Source organism: Panulirus ornatus, chromosome 63 (assembly GCF_036320965.1).
Source record: "Panulirus ornatus isolate Po-2019 chromosome 63, ASM3632096v1, whole genome shotgun sequence".
NCBI lineage: Eukaryota > Metazoa > Arthropoda > Malacostraca > Decapoda > Palinuridae > Panulirus > Panulirus ornatus.
In genome coordinates this window covers 27,814,123-27,839,178 of record NC_092286.1, presented here as the reverse complement: position 1 = coordinate 27,839,178, position 25,056 = coordinate 27,814,123, and the positions used below count along the sequence as shown (strand labels likewise).

The following is a 25,056-nucleotide window of genomic DNA, read 5'->3' as shown; positions in this document are numbered from 1 at the left end:
TGGGGCAGGGGTCAGGAGCTGGGGCTGAGGCAGGGGCCAGGACCTGGGGCTGAGGCAGGGGTCAGGAGCTGGGGCTGAGGCAGGGGTCAGGAGCTGGGGCTGAGGCAGGGGTCAGGAGCTGGGGCTGAGGCAGGGGTCAGGAGCTGGGGCTGAGGCAGGGGTCAGGAGCTGGGGCTGAGGCAGGGGTCAGGAGCTGGGGCTGAGGCAGGGGTCAGGAGCTGGGGCTGAGGCAGGGGTCAGGAGCTGGGGCTGAGGCAGGGGTCAGGAGCTGGGGCTGAGGCAGGGGTCAGGAGCTGGGGCTGAGGCAGGGGTCAGGAGCTGGGGCTGAGGCTGGGGTCAGGAGCTGGGGCTGAGGCAGGGGTCAGGAGCTGGGGCTGAGGCAGGGGTCAGGAGCTGGGGCTGAGGCAGGGGTCAGGAGCTGGGGCTGAGGCAGGGGTCAGGAGCTGGGGCTGAGGCAGGGGTCAGGAGCTGGGGCTGAGGCTGGGGTCAGGAGCTGGGGCTGAGGCAGGGGTCAGGAGCTGGGGCTGAGGCAGGGGTCAGGAGCTGGGGCTGAGGCAGGGGTCAGGAGCTGGGGATGAGGCAGGGGTCAGGAGCTGGGGCTGAGGCAGGGGTCAGGAGCTGGGGCTGAGGCAGGGGTCAGGAGCTGGGGCTGAGGCAGGGGTCAGGAGCTGGGGCTGAGGCAGGGGTCAGGAGCTAGGGCTGAGGCAGGGGTCAGGAGCTGGGGCTGAGGCAGGGGTCAGGAGCTGGGGCTGAGGCAGGGGTCAGGAGGTGGGGCTGAGGCAGGGGTCAGGAGCTGGGGGCTGAGGCAGGGGTCAGGAGCTGGGGGCTGAGGCAGGGGTCAGGAGCTGGGGGCTGAGGCAGGGGTCAGGAGCTGTGGCTAAGGCAGGGGTCAGGAGCTGGGGGGCTGAGGCAGGGGTCAGGAGCTGGGGACTGAGACAGGGGCCAGGAGCTAGGGGCTGAGGCAGGGGTCAGGAGCTGGGGCTGAGGCAGGGGTCAGGAGCTGGGGCTGAGGCAGGGGTCAGGAGCTGGGGCTGAGGCAGGGGTCAGGAGCTGGGGCTGAGGCAGGGGTCAGGAGCTGGGGGCTGAGGCAGGGGTCTGGGGCTGAGGCAGGGGCCAGGAGGTGGGGCTGAGGCAGGGGTCAGGAGCTGGGGGCTTCGGCAGGGGTCAGGAGCTGGGGGCTTCGGCAGGGGTCAGGAGCTGGGGCTTCGGCAGGGGTCAGGAGCTGGGGCTGAGGCAGGGGTCAGGAGCTGGGGCTGAGGCAGGGGTCAGGAGGTGGGGCTGAGGCAGGGGTCAGGAGCTGGGGCTGAGGCAGGGGTCAGGAGCTGGGGGCTGAGGCAGGGGTCAGGAGCTGGGGCTGAGGCAGGGGTCAGGAGCTGGGGCTGAGGCAGGGGTCAGGACCTGGGGTTCTGGCAGGGGGTCAGGAGGTGGGGGCTGAGGCAGGGGTCAGGAGGTGGGGGCTGAGGCAGGGGTCAGGAGGTGGGGCTGAGGCAGGGGTCAGGAGGTGGGGCTGAGGCAGGGGTCAGGAGCTGGGGCTGAGGCAGGGATCAGGAGCTGGGGCTGAGGCAAGGGTCAGGAGCTGGGGTTCTGGCAGGGGGTCAGGAGGTAGGGGCTGAGGCAAGGGTCAGGAGGTGGGGCTGAGGCAGGGGTCAGGAGGTGGGGCTGAGGCAGGGGTCAGGAGCTGGGGCTGAGGCAGGGGATCAGGAGCTGGGTCTGAGGCAGGGGTCAGGAGCTGGGGCTGAGGCAGGGGTCAGGAGCTGGGGCTGAGGCAGGGGTCAGGAGCTGGGGCTGAGGCATGGGTCAGGAGCTGGGGCTGAGGCAGGGGTCAGGAGCTGGGGCTGAGGCAGGGGATAGGAGCTGGGGCTGAGGCAGGGATCAGGAGCTGGGTCTGAGGCAGGGGTCAGGAGCTGGGGCTGAGGCAGGGGTCAGGAGCTGGGGCTGAGGCAGGGGTCAGGAGCTGGGGCTGAGGCAGGGGTCAGGAGGTGGGGCTGAGGCAGGGGTCAGGAGGTGGGGCTGAGGCAGGGGTCAGGAGCTGGGGCTGAGGCAGGGGTCAGGAGCTGAGGCTGAGGCAGGGGTCAGGAGCTGGGGGCTGAGGCAGGGGTCAGGAGCTGGGGGCTGAGGCAGGGGTCAGGAGCTGGGGCTGAGGCGCAGGGGTCAGGAGCTGGGGCTGAGGCAGGGGGTCAGGAGCTGGGGCTGAGGCAGGGGTCAGGAGGCTGGGGGCTGAGGCAGGGGTCAGGAGCTGGGGGCTGAGGCAGGGGTCAGGAGCTGGGGGCTGAGGCAGGGGTCAGGAGCTGGGGCTGAGGTAGGACCCTGGTTGATCGTTGGGAGTTGAGTGAAAGATTACACTCATAGCTACACCCTCCCCATCACCCCCATCTCCTCCCCATCACCCCATCTCCTCCCCCATCACCCCCATTCCCCCCTTCCCCTCTCGCCAACCCCTCTTCCCTTCCCCCCTCCTCCCCCAGGTCATTACCAGCAGGAGATGGTGTTGACCTCCTGCTGGGGGGATGAGGGGAGGTAAAGGGGGGGAGGGGGTTTGTGGCTGAGTGGATGGTATACGATTGGCTACACCCAGACGCTTGGGGTGTAGGTGGGGGTGGGGGTGAGTGACAGGTGTAGACGGGTGTTCTGTTCCCCCAGGAGCAGGTGTAAACAGCTGTGGGGCTCCGTAGGTCGTTGTGGGGGGGGGAGGGGAGGGACGGACTGACCTCCCCCCCATCCCCCTTCCCCTCATTGAAGGCCAGAAGGCAAAGACGACGAAGGGAAGGGGGGGAGGGGGTCTCTCTCTCTCTCTCTCTCTCTCTCTCTCTCTCTCTCTCTCTCTCTCTCTCTCTCTCTCTCTCTCTCTCTCTTTGGGGACCAGGTACTGAAAGGTGTGGGAGGGTCTCTTCTCACGGACCATAGAGGGTCTGGTGGGTCTGCAGGCAGCGGCCGCTCCCGAAGATGACATAAGACGTGACGTGTGTGTGTGTGTGTGTGTGTGTGTGTGTGTGTGTACGTGACGTGACATTTACTTGGGTGGACTGGGGGCTGTGACGCAACCCCCCCACATCCTTCCCCCCCCTCCCTTCCCACGCCTCTTGTGACGCGCGCGTCTCCCACGCCAGGGTCTGTCCTTAGCCCCACGGATGACGTGTGTATATATATATATATATATATATATATATATATATATATATATATATATATATATATATATATATATATATACCGTGTCTCGACTGTAACCGCGGTGGTTAGGGGTGGATGTCAGGTCAGGGTAAGAGCGGTGGTGGGGGTGGATGTCAGGTTAGGGTAAGAGCGGTGGTGGGGGGTGGATGTCAGGTCAGGGTAAGAGCGGTGGTGGGGGTGGATGTCAGGTTAGGGTAAGAGCGGTGGTGGAGGGTGGATGTCAGGTCAGGGTAAGAGCGGTGGTGGGGGTGGATGTCAGGTTAGGGTAAGAGCGGTGGTGGAGGGTGGATGTCAGGTCAGGGTAAGAGCGGTGGTGGGGGTGGATGTCAGGTCAGGGTAAGAGCGGTGGTGGGGGTGGATGTCAGGTTAGGGTAAGAGCGGTGGTGGGGGTGGATGTCAGGTTAGGGTAAGAGCGGTGGTGGGGGTGGATGTCAGGTTAGGGTAAGAGCGGTGGTGGAGGGTGGATGTCAGGTCAGGGTAAGAGCGGTGATGGGGGTGGATGTCAGGTCAGGGTAAGAGCGGTGGTGGAGGGTGGATGTCAGGTCAGGGTAAGAGCGGTGGTGGGGGGGGTGGATGTCAGGGTCAGGGTAAGGGCGGTGGTGGGGGGTGGATGTCAGGTCAGGGTAAGAGCGGTGGTGGGGGGGGGTGGATGTCAGGTCAGGGTAAGAGCGGTGGTGGGGGGGGGTGGATGTCAGGTCAGGGTAAGAGCGGTGGTGGGGGGGTGGATGTCAGGTCAGGGTAAGAGCGGTGGTGACCGGAGGGAGGGAGGAAGGGTGGTGGTGATGGTGATGGGAGGGAGGGAGGAAGGGTGGTGGTGGTGGTGATGGGAGGGAGGGAGGAAGGGTGGTGGTGATGGTGATGGGAGGGAGGGAGGAAGGGTGGTGGTGGTGGTGATGGGAGGGAGGGAGGAAGGGTGGAGGTGATGGTGATGGGAGGGAGGGAGGAAGGGTGGTGGTGGTGGTGATGGGAGGGGGGAGGAAGGGTGGTGGTGTGGTGATGGGAGGGAGGGAGGAAGGGTGGTGGTGATGGTGATGGGAGGGAGGGAGGAAGGGTGGTGGTGTGGTGATGGGAGGGAGGGAGGAGGAGGTGGAGGTGATGGTGATGGGAGGGAGGGAGGAAGGGTGGTAGTGATGGCGATGGGAGGGAGGGAGGAAGGGTGGTGGTGATGGTGATGGTGGGGGGGAGGAAGGGTGGTAGTGTGGTGATGGGAGGGAGGGAGGAAGGGTGGTGGTGATGGTGATGGGAGGGAGGAGGAAGGGTGGTAGTGATGGTGATGGGAGGGAGGGAGGAAGGGTGGTGGTGATGGTGATGGGTGGGAGGGAGGAAGGTGGTGGTGATGGTGATGGGAGGGAGGGAGGAAGGGTGGTAGTGATGGTGATGGGAGGGAGGGAGGAAGGGTAGTGGTGGAGGTGATGGGAGGGAGGGAGGAAGGGTGGAGGTGGTGATGGGAGGGAGGGAGGAAGGGGTAGTGATGGTGATGGGAGGGAGGGAGGAAGGGTGGTGGTGATGGTGATGGGTGGGAGGGAGGAAGGGTGGTAGTGATGGTGATGGGAGGGAGGGAGGAAGGGTGGTGGTGATGGTGATGGGAGGGAGGGAGGAAGGGTGGTAGTGATGGTGATGGGAGGGAGGGAGGAAGAGTGGTGGTGATGGTGATGGGTGGGAGGGAGGAAGGGTGGTGGTGATGGTGATGGGAGGGAGGGAGGAAGGGTGGTAGTGATGGTGATGGGAGGGAGGGAGGAAGGGTGGTGGTGATGGTGATGGGAGGGAGGGAGAGAGGGTGGTGGTGGTGGTGGTGGTGATGGGAGGGAGGTAGGAAGGGTGGTTGTGGTGGTGATGGGAGGGAGGGAGGAAGGGTGGAGGTGATGGGAGGGAGGGAGGATGGGTGTTGGTGGTGGTGATGGGAGGGAGGGAGGAAGGGTGGTGATGGTGGTGGTGATGGGAGGGAGAGAGGAAGGGTGGTGGTGATGGTGATGGGAGGGAGGGAGGAAGGGCAGTGGTGGTGATGGTGATGGGAGGGAGGGAGGATGGGTGGTGGTGGTGGTGGTGATGGGAGGGAGGGAGGATGGGTGGTGGTGGTGGTGATGGGAGGGAGGGAGGATGGGTGGTGGTGGTGGTGATGGGAGGGAGTGAGGGAGGGTGGTGGTGGTGATGGGAGGGAGGGAGGAAGGTTGGTGGTGGTGGTGATGGGAGGGAGTGAGGGAGGGTGGTGGTGGTGATGGGAGGGAGTGAGGGAGGGTGGTGGTGGTGATGGGAGGGAGGGAGGAAGGGTGGTGGTGGTGATGGGAGGGAGGGAGGATGGGTGGTGGTGATGGGAGGGAGGGAGGATGGGTGGTGGTGATGGGAGGGAGGGAGGATGGGTGGTGGTGATGGGAGTGAGGGAGGGTGGTGGTGGTGATGGGAGGGAGGGAGGATGGGTGGTGGTGATGGGAGGGAGGGAGGATGGGTGGTGGTGATGGGAGGGATGGAGGATGGGTGGTGGTGATGGGAGGGATGGAGGATGGGTGGTGGTGATGGGAGGGAGGAAGGGTGGTGGTGATGGGAGGGAGGGAGAGAGGGTGGTGGTGGTGGTGATGGGATGGGAGGGAGGATGGGTGGTGGTGATGGGAGGGATGGAGGATGGGTGGTGGTGATGGGAGGAAGGGTGGTGGTGGTGGTGATGGGAGGGAGGGAGGAAGGTTGGTGGTGGTGGTGATGGGAGGGAGGGAGGATGGGTGGTGGTGATGGGAGGAAGGGTGGTGGTAGTGGTGATGGGAGGGAGGGAGGAAGGTTGGTGGTGGTGGTGATGGGAGGGAGGGAGGATGGGTGGTGGTGATGGGAGGAAGGGTGGTGGTAGTGGTGATGGGAGGGAGGGAGGATGGGTGGTGGTGATGGGAGGGATGTAGGATGGGTGGTGGTGATGGGAGGGAGGGAGGCACTAAGCGTCCCCCCGGGACCTGACCCACGGGGGCTGTCACTCTACACTCACTCGGGCTCAGGTTACATGCTGGGGCGCGACCCCGGGGGAGAGGGAAGATGTCCATGTGGGCTGAGAGTGGGGAGGAGAGGGACATGACCTGGGGTGGACAGAGGTAGGGAGGGGTGTGGAGGTGTGGAGTTAGGGTGTGGGGTGTGGAGGGAAGGTGTGGGGTGTGGAGGGAGGGTGGCAGCTGGAGTATGTGTTGAGGGATAGACTTGGGGACAGCTGAGCCCGCGTGTGTGTGTGTGTGTGTGTGTGTGTGTTAGAGAGATGGTCAGAAACTGTCTGGTGTGTGTGTGTGTGTGTAAGTGTTAGAGAGATGGTCAGAAACTGTCTGGTGTGGGTGTGTGTGTGTTAGAGAGATGGTCAGAAACTGTCTGGTGTGTGTGTGTGTGTTAGAGATGGTCAGAAACTGTCTGGTGTGTGTGGGTGTGTTAGAGAGATGGTCAGAAACTGTCTGGTGTATGTGTCAGAGATGGTCAGAGACTGTCTGGTGGGTGTGTTTGAGAGATGGTCAGAAACTGTCTGGTGTGTGTGTGTTAGAGAGATGGTCAGAAACTGTCTGGTGTGTTTGTGTGTTAGAGAGATGGTCAGAAACTGTCTGGTGTGTGTGTTAGAGAGATGGTCAGAAACTGTCTGGTGGATGTGTCAGGGATGGCCAGAGACTGGCTGGTGGGTGTGTTTGAGAGATGGTCAGAAACTGTCTGGTGTGTGTGTTAGAGAGATGGTCAGAAACTGTATGGTGTGTGTATGTTAGAGAGATGGTCAGAAACTGTCTGGTGGATGTGTCAGAGATGGTCAGAGACTGTCTGGTGGGTGTGTTTGAGAGATGGTCAGAAACTGTCTGGTGTGTGTGTGTGTGTGTGTCTGTGTGTGTGTGTGTGTGTGTTAGAGAGATGGTCAGAAACTGTCTGGTGTGTGTGTGTGTTAGAGAGATGGTCAGAAACTGTCTGGTGTGTGTGTGTGTGTGTGTTAGAGAGATGGTCAGAAACTGTCCGGTGTGTGTGTATGTGTGTGTGTATGTTAGAGAGATGGTCAGAAACTGATGTGGGTGTGTGTGTTAGAGAGATGGTCAGAAACTGTCTGGTGGATGTGTCAGAGATGGTCAGAGACTGTCTGGTGGGTGTGTTTGAGAGATGGTCAGAAACTGTCTGGTGTGTGTGTGTGTTAGAGAGATGGTCAGAAACTGTCTGGTGTGTGTGTGTGTGTGTGTGTGTGTTAGAGAGATGGTCAGAAACTGTCTGGTGTGAGTGTGTTAGAGAGATGGTCAGAAACTGTCTGGTGTGTGTGGGTGTGTTAGAGAGATGGTCAGAAACTGTCTGGTGGATGTGTCAGAGATGGTCTGATACTGTCTGGTGGGTGTGTTTGAGAGATGGTCAGAAACTGTCTGGTGTGTGTGTGTGTGTGTGTGTGTGTTAGAGAGATGGTCAGAAACTGTCTGGTGGATGTGTCAGAGATGGTCTGATACTGTCTGGTGGGTGTGTTTGAGAGATGGTCAGAAACTGTCTGGTGTGTGTGTGTGTGTGTGTGTTAGAGAGATGGTCAGAAACTGTCTGGTGGATGTGTCAGAGATGGTCTGATACTGTCTGGTGGGTGTGTTTGAGAGATGGTCAGAAACTGTCTGGTGTGTGTGTGTGTGTGTGTGTGTGTGTGTGTGTGTGTGTGTGTGTTGCTTGTCGTGTCAACAATCACAACACTATGGCCATTTCCCCACCACCTTCCTCCCAGATGGGGTGGGCTGAGGAGGAGGGGGGGGGGGGGGTTATTACCAGTATACAAGCCCCCCCCCCCCCCGCCCCAGCCCTCCCTTCAATCCTTCCCATGTCAGTACACCACGGTGGGCCGGGTGGCATGGGTGGAAGGGCTTCGGGTGGGTGGGGTTGGTACCAGAGGAGAGAGAGAGAGAGAGAGAGAGAGAGAGAGAGAGAGAGAGAGAGAGAGAGAGAGAGAGAGAGAGAGAGGGAGAGAGAGAGCCAAGGCTGACTGGTTTTTTTTAGTAATTTGCAAGTTCTTGTTTAGGGTGTGCGGGGGTGGGTGGCTGGGGAGAGAGAGAGAGAGAGAGAGAGAGAGAGAGAGAGAGAGAGAGAGAGAGAGAGAGAGAGAGAGAGAGAGAGAGAGAAGAGAGAGAGAGAGAGAGAGAGAGAGAGAGAGAGAGAGAGAGAGAGAGAGAGAGAGATGGCGCCTCTTCACATGGTACGTCCTGGTGACGCCCATTGCCTCGTATGGTAGGCACGGGTCAACCATATTGGGTCAGGAAAGGGTACGGGTCAACCATATTGGGTCAGGAGAGGGTACGGGTTAGCCATATTGGGTCAGGAGAGGGCACGGGTCAGCCATATTGGGTCAGGAGAGGGTATGGGTCAGCCATATTGGGTCAGGAGAGGGTACGGGTCAGCCATATTGGGTCAGGAGAGGGTACGGGTCCGCCATATTGGGTCAGGAGAGGGCACGGGTCCGCCATATTGGGTCACGAGAGGGTACGGGTCAGCCATATTGGGTCACGAGAGGGTACGGGTCAGCCATATTGGGTCAGGAGGGGTCACGGGTCAGCCATATTGGGTTAGGAGAGGGCACGGGTCAGCCATATTGGGTCAGGAGAGGGTACGGGTCAGCCATATTGGGTCAGGAGAGGGCACGTGTCAGCCATATTGGGTCAGGAGAGGGCACGGGTCCGCCATATTGGGTCAGGAGAGGGCACGGGTCCGCCATATTGGGTCAGGAGAGGGTACGGGTCAGCCATATTGGGTCAGGAGAGGGTACGGGTCAGCCATATTGGGTCAGGAGAGGGTACGGGTTAGCCATATTGGGTCAGGAGAGGGTACGGGTCAGCCATATTGGGTCAGGAGAGGTCACGGGTCAGCCATATTTGGTTAGGAGAGGGCACGGGTCAGCCATATTGGGTCAGGAGAGGGTACGGATCAGCCATATTGGGTCAGGAGAGGGCACGTGTCAGCCATATTAGGTCAGGAGAGGGTACGGGTCAGCCATATTGGGTCAGGAGAGGGCACGGGTCAGCCATATTGGGTCAGGAGAGGGTACGGGTCCGCCATATTGGGTCAGGAGAGGGTACGGGTCAGCCATATTGGGCCAGGAGAGGGTACGGGTCCGCCGTATTGGGTCAGGAGAGGGTACGGATCAGCCATATTGGGTCAGGAGAGGGCACGGGTCAGCCATATTGGGTCAGGAGAGGGTACGGGTCAGCCATATTGGGTCAGGAGAGATCACGGGTCAGCCATATTGGGTCAGGAGAGGGTACGGGTCCGCCATATTAGGTCAGGAGAGGGCACGGGTCAGTCATATTGGGTCAGGAGAGGGTACGGGTCCGCCATATTGGGTCAGGAGAGGGCACGTGTTAGCCATATTGGGTCAGGAGAGGGTACGGGTCAGCCATATTGGGTCAGGAGAGGGCACGGGTCAGCCATATTGGGTCAGGAGAGGGTACGGGTCCGCCACATTGGGTCAGGAGAGGGTACGGGTCAGCCATATTGGGTCAGGAGAGGGTACGGGTCAGCCTTATTGGGTCAGGAGAGGTCACGGATCAGCCATATTGGGTCAGGAGAGGGTACGGGTCAGCCATATTGGGTCAGGAGAGGGTACGGGTCAACCATACTGGGTCAGGAGTGGTCACGGGTCAGCCATATTGGGTCAGGAGAGGGTACGGGTCCGCCATATTAGGTCAGGAGAGGGCACGGGTCAGTCATATTGGGTCAGGAGAGGGTACGGGTCCGCCATATTGGGTCAGGAGAGGGCACGGGTCCGCCATATTGGGTCAGGAGAGGGCACGGGTCAGCCATATTGGGTCAGGAGAGGGCACGGGTCAGCCATATTGGGTCAGGAGAGGGTACGGGTCCGCCATATTGGGCCAGGAGAGGGTACGGGTCAGCCATGTTGGGTCAGGAGAGGGCACGGGTCAGCCATATTGGGTCAGGAGAGGGTACGGGTCCGCCATATTGGGCCAGGAGAGGGTACGTGTCCGCCATATTGGGTCAGAAGAGGGTACGGGTCAGCCATATTGGGTCAGTAGAGGGCACGGGTCAGCCATATTGGGTCAGGAGAGGGTACGGGTCAACCATACTGGGTCAGGAGTGGTCACGGGTCAGCCATATTGGGTCAGAAGAGGGTACGGGTCCGCCATATTGGGTCAGGAGAGGGCACGGGTCCGCCATATTGGGTCAGGAGAGGGCACGGGTCAGCCATGTTGGGTCAGGAGAGGGCACGGGTCAGCCATATTGGGTCAGGAGAGGGTACGGGTCCGCCATATTGGGCCAGGAGAGGGTACGGGTCAGCCATGTTGGGTCAGGAGAGGGCACGGGTCAGCCATATTGGGTCAGGAGAGGGTACGGGTCCGCCATATTAGGCCAGGAGAGGGTACGGGTCCGCCATATTGGGTCAGAAGAGGGTACGGGTCAGCCATATTGGGTCAGTAGAGGGCACGGGTCAGCCATATTGGGTCAGGAGAGAGTACGGGTCAGCCATATTGGGTCAGGAGAGGGCACGGGTCAGCCATATTGGGTCAAGAGAGGGCACGGGTCAGCCATATTGGGTCAGGAGAGAGTACGGGTCAGCCATATTGGGTCAGGAGAGGGCACGGGTCAGCCATATTGGGTCACGAGAGGGCACGGGTCAGCCATATTGGGTCAGGAGAGGGCACGGGTCAGCCATATTGGGTCAAGAGAGGGCACGGGTCAGCCATATTGGGTCAGGAGAGGGTACGGGTCAGCCATATTGGGTCAGGAGAGGGTACGGGTCAGCCATATTGGGTCAGGAGAGGGCACGGGTCAGCCATATTGGGTCAAGAGAGGGCACGGGTCAGCCATATTGGGTCAGGAGAGGGCACGGGTCAGCCATATTGGGTCAGGAGAGGGCACGGGTCAGCCATATTGGGTCAGGAGAGGGTACGGGTCAGCCATATTGGGTCAGGAGAGGGTACGGGTCCGCCATATTGGGTCAGGAGAGGGCACGGGTCAGCCATATTGGGTCAAGAGAGGGCACGGGTCAGCCATATTGGGTCAGGAGAGAGTACGGGTCAGCCATATTGGGTCAGGATAGGGTCGTAAGAACACTTCACCTATGATCAGAAATTCCATTGTTGCTGGAGGGTTGATCCCCAGACGCCACCTTCATTAAGACATGGCACCAGGGGAAGGGGGATATACGTGTGACACCTCCTCCTCCACCACCACGGCAGGCCCTGCCATGCAGGTAAACAAACCCTTGTTCCCTTGGGTCATATGCCTCCAGGAAGAACAGGTCCTCAAGGGGCCTTGTGCGATAACACTTATCTAATGTGACCATTTCCTTATCAGTCTAGATGGACAGCGCGGACTGACATCTGGTGGCGGAAGAGGGAAGCTTTTTCTCTCGTCTTTGCATGACGTCTTCGTAGTGAAGGCGTTGGTCAAGCGATTTGCGGAGCCTGGTGAACCTAGTCTTGACGCCAGACCAGTGAACAAGGATCCTTGTCGGTGGTGGTGTGTGTCTGTCTGCCTGGGGAGAGGGATATCAGTGGTGGTGGTGTGTGTGTGTGTCTGCCTGGGGAGAGGGATATCAGTGGTGGTGGTGTGTGTCTGTCTGCCTGGGGAGAGGGATATCAGTGGTGGTGTGTGTCTGTCTGCCTGGGGAGAGGGATATCAGTGGTGGTGGTGTGTGTCTGTCTGCCTGGGGAGGGGGATATCAGTGGTGGTGTGTGTCTGTCTGCCTGGGGAGAGGGATATCAGTGGTGGTGGTGTGTGTCTGTCTGCCTGGGGAGAGGGATATCAGTGGTGGTGTGTGTCTGTCTGCCTGGGGAGAGGGATATCAGTGGTGGTGGTGTGTGTCTGTCTGCCTGGGGAGAGGGATATCAGTGGTGGTGTGTGTGTGTCTGTCTGCCTGGGGAGAGGGATATCAGTGGTGGTGTGTGTCTGTCTGCCTGGGGAGAGGGATATCGGTGGTGGTGTGTGTGTGTCTGTCTGCCTGGGGAGAGGGATATCAGTGGTGGTGGTGTGTGTCTGTCTTCCTGGGGAGAGGGATATCAGTGGTGGTGGTGTGTGTCTGTCTGCCTGGGGAGAGGGATATCAGTGGTGGTGGTGTGTGTCTGTCTTCCTGGGGAGAGGGATATCAGTGGTGGTGTGTGTCTGTCTGCCTGGGGAGAGGGATATCAGTGGTGGTGGTGTGTCTGTCTGCCTGGGGAGAGGGATATCAGTGGTGGTGGTGTGTGTCTGTCTGTCTGGGGAGAGGGATATCAGTGGTGGTGGTGTGTGTCTGTCTGCCTGGGGAGAGGGATATCAGTGGTGGTGGTGTGTGTCTGTCTTCCTGGGGAGAGGGATATCAGTGGTGGTGTGTGTCTGTCTTCCTGGGGAGAGGGATATCAGTGGTGGTGGTGTGTGTCTGTCTTCCTGGGGAGAGGGATATCAGTGGTGGTGTGTGTCTGTCTGCCTGGGGAGAGGGATATCAGTGGTGGTGGTGTGTGTCTGTCTTCCTGGGGAGAGGGATATCAGTGGTGGTGTGTGTCTGTCTGCCTGGGGAGAGGGATATCAGTGGTGGTGGTGTGTGTGTGTCTGCCTGGGGAGAGGGATATCAGTGGTGGTGGTGTGTGTCTGTCTGCCTGGGGAGAGGGATATCAGTGGTGGTGGTGTGTGTGTGTCTGCCTGGGGAGAGGGATATCAGTGGTGGTGTGTGTCTGTCTGCCTGGGGAGAGGGATATCAGTGGTGGTGGTGTGTGTCTGTCTGCCTGGGGAGAGGGATATCAGTGGTGGTGGTGTGTGTCTGTCTTCCTGGGGAGAGGGATATCAGTGGTGATGGTGTGTGTCTGTCTTCCTGGGGAGAGGGATATCAGTGGCCTGCGATCCAGGGTGGTGTTGGTGGTGGGGTCGACTCCTGGCGTGTGTGTGTGTGTGTGTGTGTGTGTGTGTGTGTGTGTGTGTGTGTGTGTGTGTGTGACCGCTAGATGATGTATTGATAGCAGACGATTTCTAGAATGGACTGAAGCGTGGGAGATAAAAGTGCGCTGCGTTACGTTGCTGGGTGGTGCTGAGAGCTTGGAAATGAACACAGGGTTGGGGGGATGAGAGGGTCACGTGTTGGGCTGGGGGGCTGCTCGTGGTCAGATGAGGTCGTTGCGGTCGTGGGGGACCCGAACTGCAACTTGGGGACGAGGGATCTCCGTGTGCAGGATGTGATGGTGGCGGGTATGGTGCAGTGGCTTCATTTTGAAGTCTGAATAGGTCTCTACCCCCACAGCTGGGTCTGGCACCTTACCTTACCTTACCTTACGATGGTTTGGGAGGTCTTCTACCCCCACAGCTGGGTCTGGCACCTTACCTTACCTTACCTTACGATGGTTTGGGAGGTCTTCTACCCCTACAGCTGGGTCTGGCACCTTACCTTACCTTACGATGGTTTGGGAGGTCTTCTACCCCCACAGCTGGGTCTGGCACCTTACCTTACCTTACGATGGTTTAGGAGGTCTTCTAACCCCCACAGCTGGGTCTGGCACCTTACCTTACCTTACCTTACGATGGTTTGGGAGGTCTTCTACCCCCACAGCTGGGTCTGGCACCTTACCTTACCTTACCTTACGATGGTTTGGGAGGTCTTCTACCCCCACAGCTGGGTCTGGCACCTTTCCTTACCTTACCTTACGATGGTTTGGGAGGTCTTCTACCCCCACAGCTGTGTCTGGCACCTTACCTTACCTTACCTTACGATGGTTTGGGTGGTCTTCTACCCCCACAGCTGGGTCTGGCACCTTACCTTACCTTACCTTACGATGGTTTGGGGGTCTTCTACCCCCACAGCTGGGTCTGGCACCTTACCTTACCTTACCTTACGATGGTTTGGGAGGTCTTCTACCCCCACAGCTGGGTCTGGCACCTTACCTTACCTTACCTTACCTTACCTTACGATGGTTTGGGAGGTCTTCTACCCCCACAGCTGGGTCTGGCACCTTACCTTACCTTACCTTACGATGGTTTGGGAGGTCTTCTACCCCCACAGCTGGGTCTGGCACCTTACCTTACCTTACGATGGTTTGGGAGGTCTTCTACCCCCACAGCTGGGTCTGGCACCTTACCTTACCTTGCGATGGTTTGGGAGGTCTTCTACCCCCACAGCTGGGTCTGGCACCTTACCTTACCTTACGATGGTTTGGGAGGTCTTCTACCCCCACAGCTGGGTCTGGCACCTTACCTTACCTTACGATGGTTTGGGAGGTCTTCTACCCCCACAGCTGGGTCTGGCACCTTACCTTACCTTACCTTACGATGGTTTGGGAGGTCTTCTACCCCCACAGCTGGGTCTGGCACCTTACCTTACCTTACCTTACCTTACGATGGTTTGGGAGGTCTTCTACCCCCACAGCTGGGTCTGGCACCTTACCTTACCTTACCTTACGATGGTTTGGGGGGTCTTCTACCCCCACAGCTGGGTCTGGCACCTTACCTTACCTTACCTTACGATGGTTTGGGAGGTCTTCTACCCCCACAGCTGGGTCTGGCACCTTACCTTACCTTACCTTACGATGGTTTGGGAGGTCTTCTACCCCCACAGCTGGGTCTGGCACCTTACCTTACCTTACGTATACCTTACGATGGTTTGGGAGGTCTTCTACCCCCACAGCTGGGTCTGGCACCTTACCTTACCTTACAATGGTTTACGATGTCTTCTCTCCCCATAACCCAAGCTGGGTCTTTGGCTGCTTGATTGGGTCTTTTGATCGACGAAGCTGTTGGAAGCCTCAGCCAGCAGGCCCCCCCACACCCACACCCCCCACACACACACCAGGCTGTCCCTTCCCGCCCTTCCTCCCCCACACACACCTGCCCAAACCCCCACACCCCCACTCTGTTGTGCCTCAAATCAGTGATGGTCTGTATAGGTGGTCTGCAGGGGGGCCCGTGCGTAACTAGAACAGACCTCCTGGCTGGGGCTTAAGGGTAAACGTGTATAGGACCCTGTCAGGCAAGGACCCATCACCACCCACCCCCATTCCTCGGCCATGGCCGCCCTCTTCCCGGGCTGTGGGTGACAGGCACCGCCCCTCGCTGTGTCCTGGGCCGGAAGTGACCTTATCGTGGAGCACCGGGGCCTGTGTACCGCCGCGGATAAGACCCCCCCATGTCCCCTCCGGACCACCCCCACCCAGACCCCCTACGCCACACTGCGAAGGCTGACGGTGGAGGGATGGGGGGGGGGGGGTCATCTGCCCGTCGCGCGCGCGCGTGTGTATATACCGTGTTTGCCTGACGACACCCACACCCACACCCACCACCGGACCCCCTGTGGCCTCCATACTTTGTGGTCTACACACACCTGTCCCTGTGTACTGGCTGACACCCCACACCTGTCCCTGTGTACTGGCTGACACCCCACACCTGTTCTAGTGTACTGGCTGACACCCCACACCTGTTCTAGTGTACTGGCTGACACCCCACACCTGTTCTAGTGTACTGGCTGACACCCCACACCTGTCCCAGTGTTATGGCTAACACTCCACACCTGTCCCTGTGTACTGGCTGACACCACACACCTGTCCCTGTGTACTGGCTAACACCACACACCTGTCCCTGTGTACTGGCTGACACCACACACCTGTTCTAGTGTACTGGCTGACACCCCACACCTGTCCCTGTGTACTGGCTAACACCCCACACCTGTCCCTGTGTACTGGCTGACACCCCACACCTGTCCCTGTGTACTGGCTAACGCTCCACACCTGTCCCTGTGTACTGGCTAACACCACACACCTGTCCCTGTGTACTGGCTAACACCCCACACCTGTTTCTGTGTACTGGCTAACACCCCACACCTGTCCTAGTGTACTAGCTAACACCCCACACCTGTCCTAGTGTACTAGCTAACACCCCACACCTGTCCTAGTGTACTAGCTAACACCACACACCTGTCCCTGTGTACTGGCTAACACTCCACACCTGTCCCTGTGTACTGGCTTACACTCCACACCTGTCCCTGTGTACTGGCTAACACCCCACACCTGTCCCTGTGTACTGGCTTACACTCCACACCTGTCCCTGTGTACTGGCTAACACCCCACACCTGTCCTAGTGTACTGGCTTACACTCCACACCTGTCCCTAGTGTACTGGCTGACACCCCACACCTGTCCTAGTGTACTGGCTGACACTCCACACCTGTCCTAGTGTACTGGCTAACACTCCACACCTGTCCTAGTGTACTAGCTAACACCCCACACCTGTCCTAGTGTACTAGCTAACACCACACACCTGTCCCTGTGTACTGGCTAACACCACACACCTGTCCCTGTGTACTGGCTTACACTCCACACCTGTCCCTGTGTACTGGCTAACACCCCACACCTGTCCCTGTGTACTGGCTAACACCACACACCTGTCCTAGTGTACTGGCTAACACTCCACACCTGTCCTAGTGTACTGGCTAACACTCCACACCTGTCCTAGTGTACTGGCTAACACCACACACCTGTCCTAGTGTACTGGCTAACACTCCACACCTGTCCTAGTGTACTGGCTAACACCCCACACCTGTCCTAGTGTACTGGCTAACACCACACACCTGTCCTAGTGTACTAGCTAACACCACACACCTGTCCCTGTGTACTGGCTAACACTCCACACCTGTCCCTGTGTACTGGCTAACACCCCACACCTGTCCCTGTGTACTGGCTAACACCCCACACCTGTCCCTGTGTACTGGCTTACACTCCACACCTGTCCCTGTGTACTGGCTAAACACCACACACCTGTCCAAGTGTACTGGCTTACACTCCACACCTGTCCCTGTGTACTGGCTGACACCCCACACCTGTCCTAGTGTACTGGCTAACACTCCACACCTGTCCTAGTGTACTAGCTAACACCACACACCTGTCCTAGTGTACTAGCTAACACCCCACACCTGTCCTAGTGTACTAGCTAACACCACACACCTGTCCCTGTGTACTGGCTAACACTCCACACCTGTCCCTGTGTACTGGCTTACACTCCACACCTGTCCCTGTGTACTGGCTAACACCCCACACCTGTCCCTGTGTACTGGCTGACACCACACACCTGTCCCTGTGTACTGGCTAACACCCCACACCTGTCCTAGTGTACTAGCTGACACCACACACCTGTCCTAGTGTACTGGCTAACACTACACACCTGTCCTAGTGTACTGGCTAACACTCCACACCTGTCCTAGTGTACTGGCTAACACCACACACCTGTCCTAGTGTACTGGCTAACACTACACACCTGTCCTAGTGTACTGGCTAACACCCCACACCTGTCCCTGTGTACTGGCTAACACCACACACCTGTCCTAGTGTACTAGCTAACACCACACACCTGTCCTAGTGTACTGGCTAACACTCCACACCTGTCCTAGTGTACTGGCTAACACTCCACACCTGTCCTAGTGTACTGGCTAACACTCCACACCTGTCCTAGTGTACTGGCTAACACCACACACCTGTCCTAGTGTACTGGCTAACACTCCACACCTGTCCTAGTGTACTGGCTAACACCACACACCTGTCCTAGTGTACTGGCTAACACTCCACACCTGTCCAAGTGTAGGGTTGGGGCCAGTGTAGTGCATAAGACCCTCCCAGCTGGGGTAGGTAGGGCTGGTGTCAGAGCTGGCCACACACATATGGTGTTGTCACTGTTGTCACTGTACATCACTGGACGTCACCAGTGCACGGAGGTCACTGCTGCAGTGACCTCCGTGCACTGTGAGCCATGGAGAGGAGGGAACCTGACCCCTCCTCCCTTCTGATGGCCCGCGAGCACAAGAAAACCAACGATTCTAATTGAAGAAAAATTAGATCAAAATATGTCAGGCTGGATCATGGGGACATGTAAGACGAGAGAGAAAGAAAAGAGAGAGAAAATATGGTAGCCACGTCTCAGAGGCTGGTGGAATGGCATATAACTCTCTCTCTCTCTCTCTCTCTCTCTCTCTCTCTCTCTCTCTCTCTCTCTCTCTCTCTCTCTCTCTCTCTCTCTCTCTCTCCTCTCCTTCCACGACTCGAACTGGCAGTTAAGAGCTCTGAACTGCCCAGACAGGACGATAGACCATTGTTGCCGGAGGGCGGGCAAGCCAGCCAGCGAGAGTGAACAGGTCAATATGAACACTTGAACACCACTTGCTTCTGAAATCTGTTCACCAAAGCGTTTCTTCCAAATGCATCTACGTAGAACGCGATATAAGATGTTATTACTGAAGTGAACAGCGCGAGAACACAGAACACGAAGACCCTGGACTGAACACAGGACTAATATGGTACCTTGGTGTGAGAGGGGTCTGTTGGGGGGGTAGAAGACCTCCCAAACCATCGTTAGGTAAGGTGCCAGACCCAGCTGTGGGGGTTAGAAGACCTCCCAAACCATCGTAAGGTAAGGTAAGGTGCCAGACCCAGCTGTGGGGGTTAGAAGACCTCCCAAACCATCGTAAGGTAAGGTAAGGTGCCAGACCCAGCTGTGGGGGTTAGAAGACCTCCCAAACCATCGTAAGGTAAGGTAATGTAAGGTCCCAGACCCCAGCTGTGGGGGTTAGAAGACCTCCCAAACCATCGTAAGGTAAGGTAAGGTGCCAGACCCAGCTGTGGGGTTAGAAGACCTCCCAAACCATCGTAAGGCATACGTAAAGTCAGGCATCAATTGAAATATAGAGAGAATAATGAAAGGGGAAAGAAAGAGAAAAAAAAGGAAGAGAGAAGGAAAATAATATACGAATTTTTTGAGGAAGTACAACAATTGTCGTAGTTCCCAAAGCTGGGGGGCGTAAGGAAAGAAAGAAAGAGCGACACTTGACTCCCACAAATCTTTCTTTTTTCCCCCATGTCGATCTAAGACGAACGGCTCTGTACACGACCCTTCGAACTGACCACACCTTCTTCCATTCCTTCTTGCTCTTCCCCCACAGAAATGCGTGCCGGAGTTCGTGAACGCAGCCTTGACCACAGCCTTCCATTCCTTCTTGCTCCTCCCCCACAGAAATGCGTGCCAGAGTTCGTGAACGCAGCCTTGACCACCTTCTTCCATTCCTTCTTGCTCCTCCCCCACAGAAATGCGTGCCAGAGTTCGTGAACGCAGCCTTGACCACCTTCTTCCATTCCTTCTTGCTCCTCCCCCACAGAAATGCGTGCCGGAGTTCGTGAACGCAGCCTTCAACCTTCCGGTGGAGGTGACCAACACTTGTGGGGTGGCGCGGCCTCAGCAGTACTGTCTCCAGACGGGGGGCTACGGCTCCAAGAAGGCGTGTGAGATGTGCAACGCGAACTTGGCTCAGTTGGCTCACCCGCCCCGCTACCTCACCGACTTCAACAACAATGACAACCACACATGGTGGCAATCGGAGACCATGCACGAAGGCATCCAGTTCCCCAACCAGGTCAACCTGACCCTCAGCTTGGGTAAGTAAATGGCTTCCCTTCCTCCTTAACCACCCCCTTAACCACCTCCCCTAACCACCCCCCTCCCCACCTTTTTCTTTTACAGGTCGTTTTCCAAACCCTTCATTTGACCTGACCTCCTCATGGAGGTAGGTGGAATGTAAGGGGATTCAAGAGTTTCCAATGTTTGGTCTGGTTTTGTGCCATGATAAAAGTTTTGAGAGGTGTGTGTGTGTGTGTGTGTGTGTGTGTGTGTGTGTGTGTGTGTGTGTGTGTGTGTGATAGCAGAATTGTTAAATACTTTCTGTGTAGTCAATGAGGTCTTTACTTAAACGTATTTATGGTACGTTCTTCAACCTCCCTTAATAGGTAAATCGTTCCATATGTGAACAGTTCTGGGAGAAGAGAAAAATGTTATTTGCCTCATTGGAGGGTTGCAATATAAAACGTTTGCCCCTCGATTTTGTAACCATTACACAGAGGGAAACCAGACGATTGTAATCCTATGTAATTCGTTACATAAAGCTGTTAGCTTGGCCCTCTGTATTTGCATGTTTTTTTAGTCTATATAATTGTTTTCCCCTCCTCACGCTAGGGGTGTAGACCTGGAGCCTCGGGCCCCACCTGGTGTGTGTATGGAACCTCATTTCTGCAGTGGCTTTATTATGGTAGCAGGGGGAGGGAGTCCTCAGCAGTGGATTTTGGAAGAAGTGGGAAAAACCTGTGTTTTAATCTGTGCCAGGTCATAATTACTGGGAAAGATGTGAGAAGGTAGAGAATTCCAAAGCTTGGAGGTGTAGGGAGAGAAACAGTTATCGAAAACGGCCCACCCTTGAGTTGCCGATAGCCATACCATAAGCATGTGACACAGCGGCAGGCTTGCCCAGTATTGCGTGGTCTAGCTAGTGGTGGTGGAGGGGGCACACAGGCAGCCAGCTCTCGGGTGCAAAAACCAAAAGTAATATCTATAAAATATGGAAAAAAAATAAAATGAACCAACACTGTGGCGTAGGGGGAAAGGGATCAAGTCTGGGAGTTAAGCCTGGGAGAGTTTATAAGTCAAACCGCTTTGGACTCGACTCTGTCAATTAAGGATGCACAGCTAGGACCACCCCAGATGCGAGAACACGGGGTTTACAGGCTCCAAATACTCAATCGCCCTTTGCCTCTACACGAGAGAAACTCTTGGTGTTTACATAAATCCCACATCCCAGCCCACCATCCCAGCTATGGGACAAAGTGGTACTGGCATTCCAACTACTTAATTGCCTTGTATACATCGAAGAGATGAAGTTAGGACGCCATTTGGTAAACATGTGATTGTCCAAAAATCACATGTTTACCAAATGGCGTCCTAGCTTCGTCTCTTCGTTGTATATCAACTGACTGTTATATTTCTCTCTTGTGTCTCCCCTGGTGATGTGATTATTACACGAGTGCACTTGGGAACTTTTCGTGTTTCATTTTCCCCGTGGACTCATAGGAATATATATATATATATATATATATATATATATATATATATATATATATATATATATATATATATATATATATATATATATATATATATATATATATATATGAATCAGCCACCAGCGCTGTATCATCAACGAACAACTGACTCACTTCCCAAGCTCTCTTATCCCCAACAGACTTCATACTTGCCCCTCTTTCCAAAACTCTTGCATTCACCTCCCTAACAACCCCATCCATAAACAAATTAAACAACCATGGAGACATCACACACACCTGCCGCAAACCTACATTCACTGAGAACCAATCACTTTCCTCTCTTCCTACACGTACACATGCCTTACATCCTCGATAAAAACTTTTCACTGCTTCTAACAACTTGCCTCCCGCATCATATATTCTTAATACCTTCCACAGAGCATCTCTATCAACTCTATCATATGCCTTCTCCAGATCCATAAATGCTACATACAAATCCATTTGCTTTTCTAAGTATTTCTCACATACATTCTTCAAAGCAAACACCCGATCCACACATCCTCTACCACTTCTGAAACCACACTGCTCTTCCCCAATCTGATGCTCTGTACGTGCCTTCACCCTCTCAATCAATACCCTCCCATATAATTTCCCAGGAATACTCAACAAACTTATACCTCTGTAATTTGAGCACTCACTCTTATCCCCTTTGCCTTTGTATAATGGCACTATGCACGCATTCCGCCAATCCTCAGGCACCTCACCATGAGTCATACATACATTAAATAACCTTACCAACCAGTCAATAATACAGTCACCCCCTTTTTTAATAAATTCCACTGCAATACCATCCAAACCTGCTGCCTTGCCGGCTTTCATCTTCCGCAAAGCTTTTACTACCTCTTCTCTGTTTACCAAATCATTTTCCCTAACCCTCTCACTTTGCACACCACCTCGACCAAAACACCCTATATCTGCCACTCTATCATCAAACACATTCAACAAACCTTCAAAATACTCACTCCATCTCCTTCTCACATCACCACTACTTGTTATCACCTCCCCATTAGCGCCCTTCACTGAAGTTCCCATTTACTCATGTGAGAAACTGCAGAAGGTGGTGACTGAGTTTGGTAAAGTGTGTGAAAGAAGAAAGTTAAGAGTAAATGTGAATAAGAGCAAGGTTATTAGGTACAGTAGGGTTGCGGGTCAAGTCAATTGGGAGGTAAGTTTGAATGGAGAAAAACTGGGGGAAGTAAAGTGTTTTAGATATCTGGGAGTGGATCTGGCAGCGGATGGAACCATGGAAGCGGAAGTGGATCATAGGGTGGGGGAGGGGGCGAAAATTCTGGGAGCCTTGAAAAATGTGTGGAAGTCGAGAACATTATCTCGGAAAGCAAAAATGGGTATGTTTGAAGGAATAGTGGTTCCAACAATGTTGTATGGTTGCGAGGCGTGGGCTATGGATAGAGTTGTGCGCAGGAGGATGGATGTGCTGGAAATGAGATGTTTGAGGACAATGTGTGGTGTGAGGTGGTTTGATCGAGTAAGTAACGTAAGGGTAAGAGAGATGTGTGGAAATAAAAAGAGCGTGGTTGAGAGAGCAGAAGAGGGTGTTTTGAAGTGGTTTGGGCACATGGAGAGAATGAGTGAGGAAAGATTGACCAAGAGGATATATGTGTCGGAGGTGGAGGAACGAGGAGAAGTGGGAGACCAAATTGGAGGTGGAAAGATGGAGTGAAAAAGATTTTGTGTGATCGGGGCCTGAACATGCAGGAGGGTGAAAGGAGGGCAAGGAATAGAGTGAATTGGATCGATGTGGTATACCGGGGATGACGTGCTGTCAGTGGATTGAATCAGGGCGTGTGAAGCGTCTGGGGTAAACCATGGAAAGCTGTGTAGGTATGTATATTTGCGTGTGTGGACGTATGTATATACATGTGTATGGGGGTGGGTTGGGCCATTTCTTTTTCACTCCATCTTTCCACCTCCAATTTGGTCTCCCTCTTCTCGTTCCCTCCACCTCCGACACATATATCCTCTTGGTCAATCTGGAAGTGGGTTCATTTATGACATATCTTCCTGGTTAACGTCAAAAGCTGTGTTATCGTTGAAACCCATGTGATTAAACGAGTACTCGTTGACCTTGTTAGATTAAACGAGTACTCGTTGACCTTGTTAGATTAAAAGGAAAAGAAAAAGAAGGAGCAGTGGCGGGTGTGTGGATAGCTGGTTTGTGAGGAGTTTTCGACTTTAAAGGCTAACGAGAGCTATGAAGGAGGGTGTAAAGTGATATCCATCATTGGAATTAGCTTCAGCAATAGATAAGAAAAGAAAAGATAAGATAAGATAAAGATAAGATAAAGATAAGATGTCTTTTTTGTCAAATTGCATATCAAATGAATGATATGGTTCTCGTGTGTTTGGATAATTATCAATTCTATTTATCCATTTATTTATTTATGTATTTTGCTTTGTCGCTGTCTCCCGCGTTAGCGAGGTAGCGCAAGGAAACAGACGAAAGAATGGCCCAACCCCCCCACATACACATGTATATACATACACGTTCACACACGCAAATATACATACCTATACATCTCAATGTACACATATATATACACACGCAGACATATACGTATATACACATGTACATAATTCATACTGTCTGCCTTTATTCATTCTCATCGCCACCTCGCCACACATGGAATAACATCCCCCTCCCCCCTCATGTGTGCGAGGTAGCGCTAGGAAAAGACAACAAAGGCCCCATTCGTTCACACTCAGTCTCCCGCTGTCATGTAATAATGCTCCGAAACCACAGCTCCCTTTCCACATCCAGGCCCCACAGAACTTTCCATGGTTTACCCCAGACGCTTCACATGCCCTGGTTCAATCCATTGACAGCACGTCGACCCCGGTATACCACATCGTTCCAGTTCACTCTATTCCTTGCACGCCTTTCACCCTCCTTCATGTTTAGGCCCCGATCACTCAAAATCTTTTTCACTCCATCTTTCCACCTCCAATTTGGTCTCCCACTTCTCCTCGTTCCCTCCACCTATGACACATATATCCTCTTGGTCAATCTTTCCTCACTCATTCTCTCCATGTGACCAAACCATTTCAAAACACCCTCTTCTGCTCTCTCAACCACACTCTTTTTATTACCACACATCTCTCTTACCCTTACATTACTTACTCGATCAAACCACCTCACACCACATATTGTCCTCAAACATCTCATTTCCAGCACATCCATCCTCCTGCGCACAACTCTATCCATAGCCCACGCCTCGCAACCATACAACATTGTTGGAACCACTATTCCTTCAAACATACCCATTTTTGCTTTCCGAGATAATGTTTTCGACTTCCACACATTTTTCAACGCTCCCAGAACTTTCTCCCCCTTCCCCACCCTATGATTCACTTCCGCTTCCATGGTTCCATCCGCTGGCAAATCCACTCCCAGATATCTGAAACACTTCACTTCCTCCAGTTTTTCTCCATTCAAACTTACCTCCCAATTGACTTGACCCTCAACCCTACTGTACCTAATAACCTTGCTCTTATTCACATTTACTCTCACCTTTCTTCTTTCACACACTATATTATCTCTTGTATATGGTGTTATGTGGTCCTGGGGTTTCGAACTTGTGTTCATTAACTGTTTTTGTCATTTTATTATTAATTTCTCATCTTAAAAAGATTTAAAAGTGAGATATGGTTGAGAGACGAAATGCATATATATAATTTTAGGTCATTCTTGTATTGCTCTTAAAGAGACCTTAAGGTTGACTCTTAAAGACCTCTTAAGGTTTAAGAATGTCATTTTAGGTCATTTCCCCACACAATTGAACCCCCTCAATTCATGTGATCGAATTGACGACCCTGTTTCTCAGTCACTGGTGTGACTGGATGGTATGTGACTTTCATGACTTGTGAGTCAGAAGAACTTACTGCATGATGGCCTCTGGTGTGGAGGGGTGAGGAGGAGAGTGAGGCAAGTCATGCAAATGTGAGTGTGTGCATGACGAGATGATGTGAGGCGAGGCGAGCGAACCCCATTGTGTTTCGAAGCTGCGCCACTGGAGTCGGTTCTCCCTGCGCACGCGCAC

At 55.0% G+C, this 25,056-nt stretch overlaps 1 protein-coding gene across 4 annotated transcripts in view; it reads left to right on the top strand.

Moving 5' to 3' along the window:
* LanB2 (laminin subunit gamma-1) overlaps positions 1-25,056 on the top strand; it is a 342,671-nt gene that overhangs the window by 74,677 nt on the left and 242,938 nt on the right. For all 4 annotated transcript variants that reach the window (XM_071656602.1, XM_071656600.1, XM_071656601.1 and 1 more), the window contains exon 2: positions 19,228-19,504. In XM_071656602.1, the coding sequence (XP_071512703.1) occupies positions 19,228-19,504 (277 nt within the window). The remainder of the gene's footprint in view (positions 1-19,227; positions 19,505-25,056) is intronic.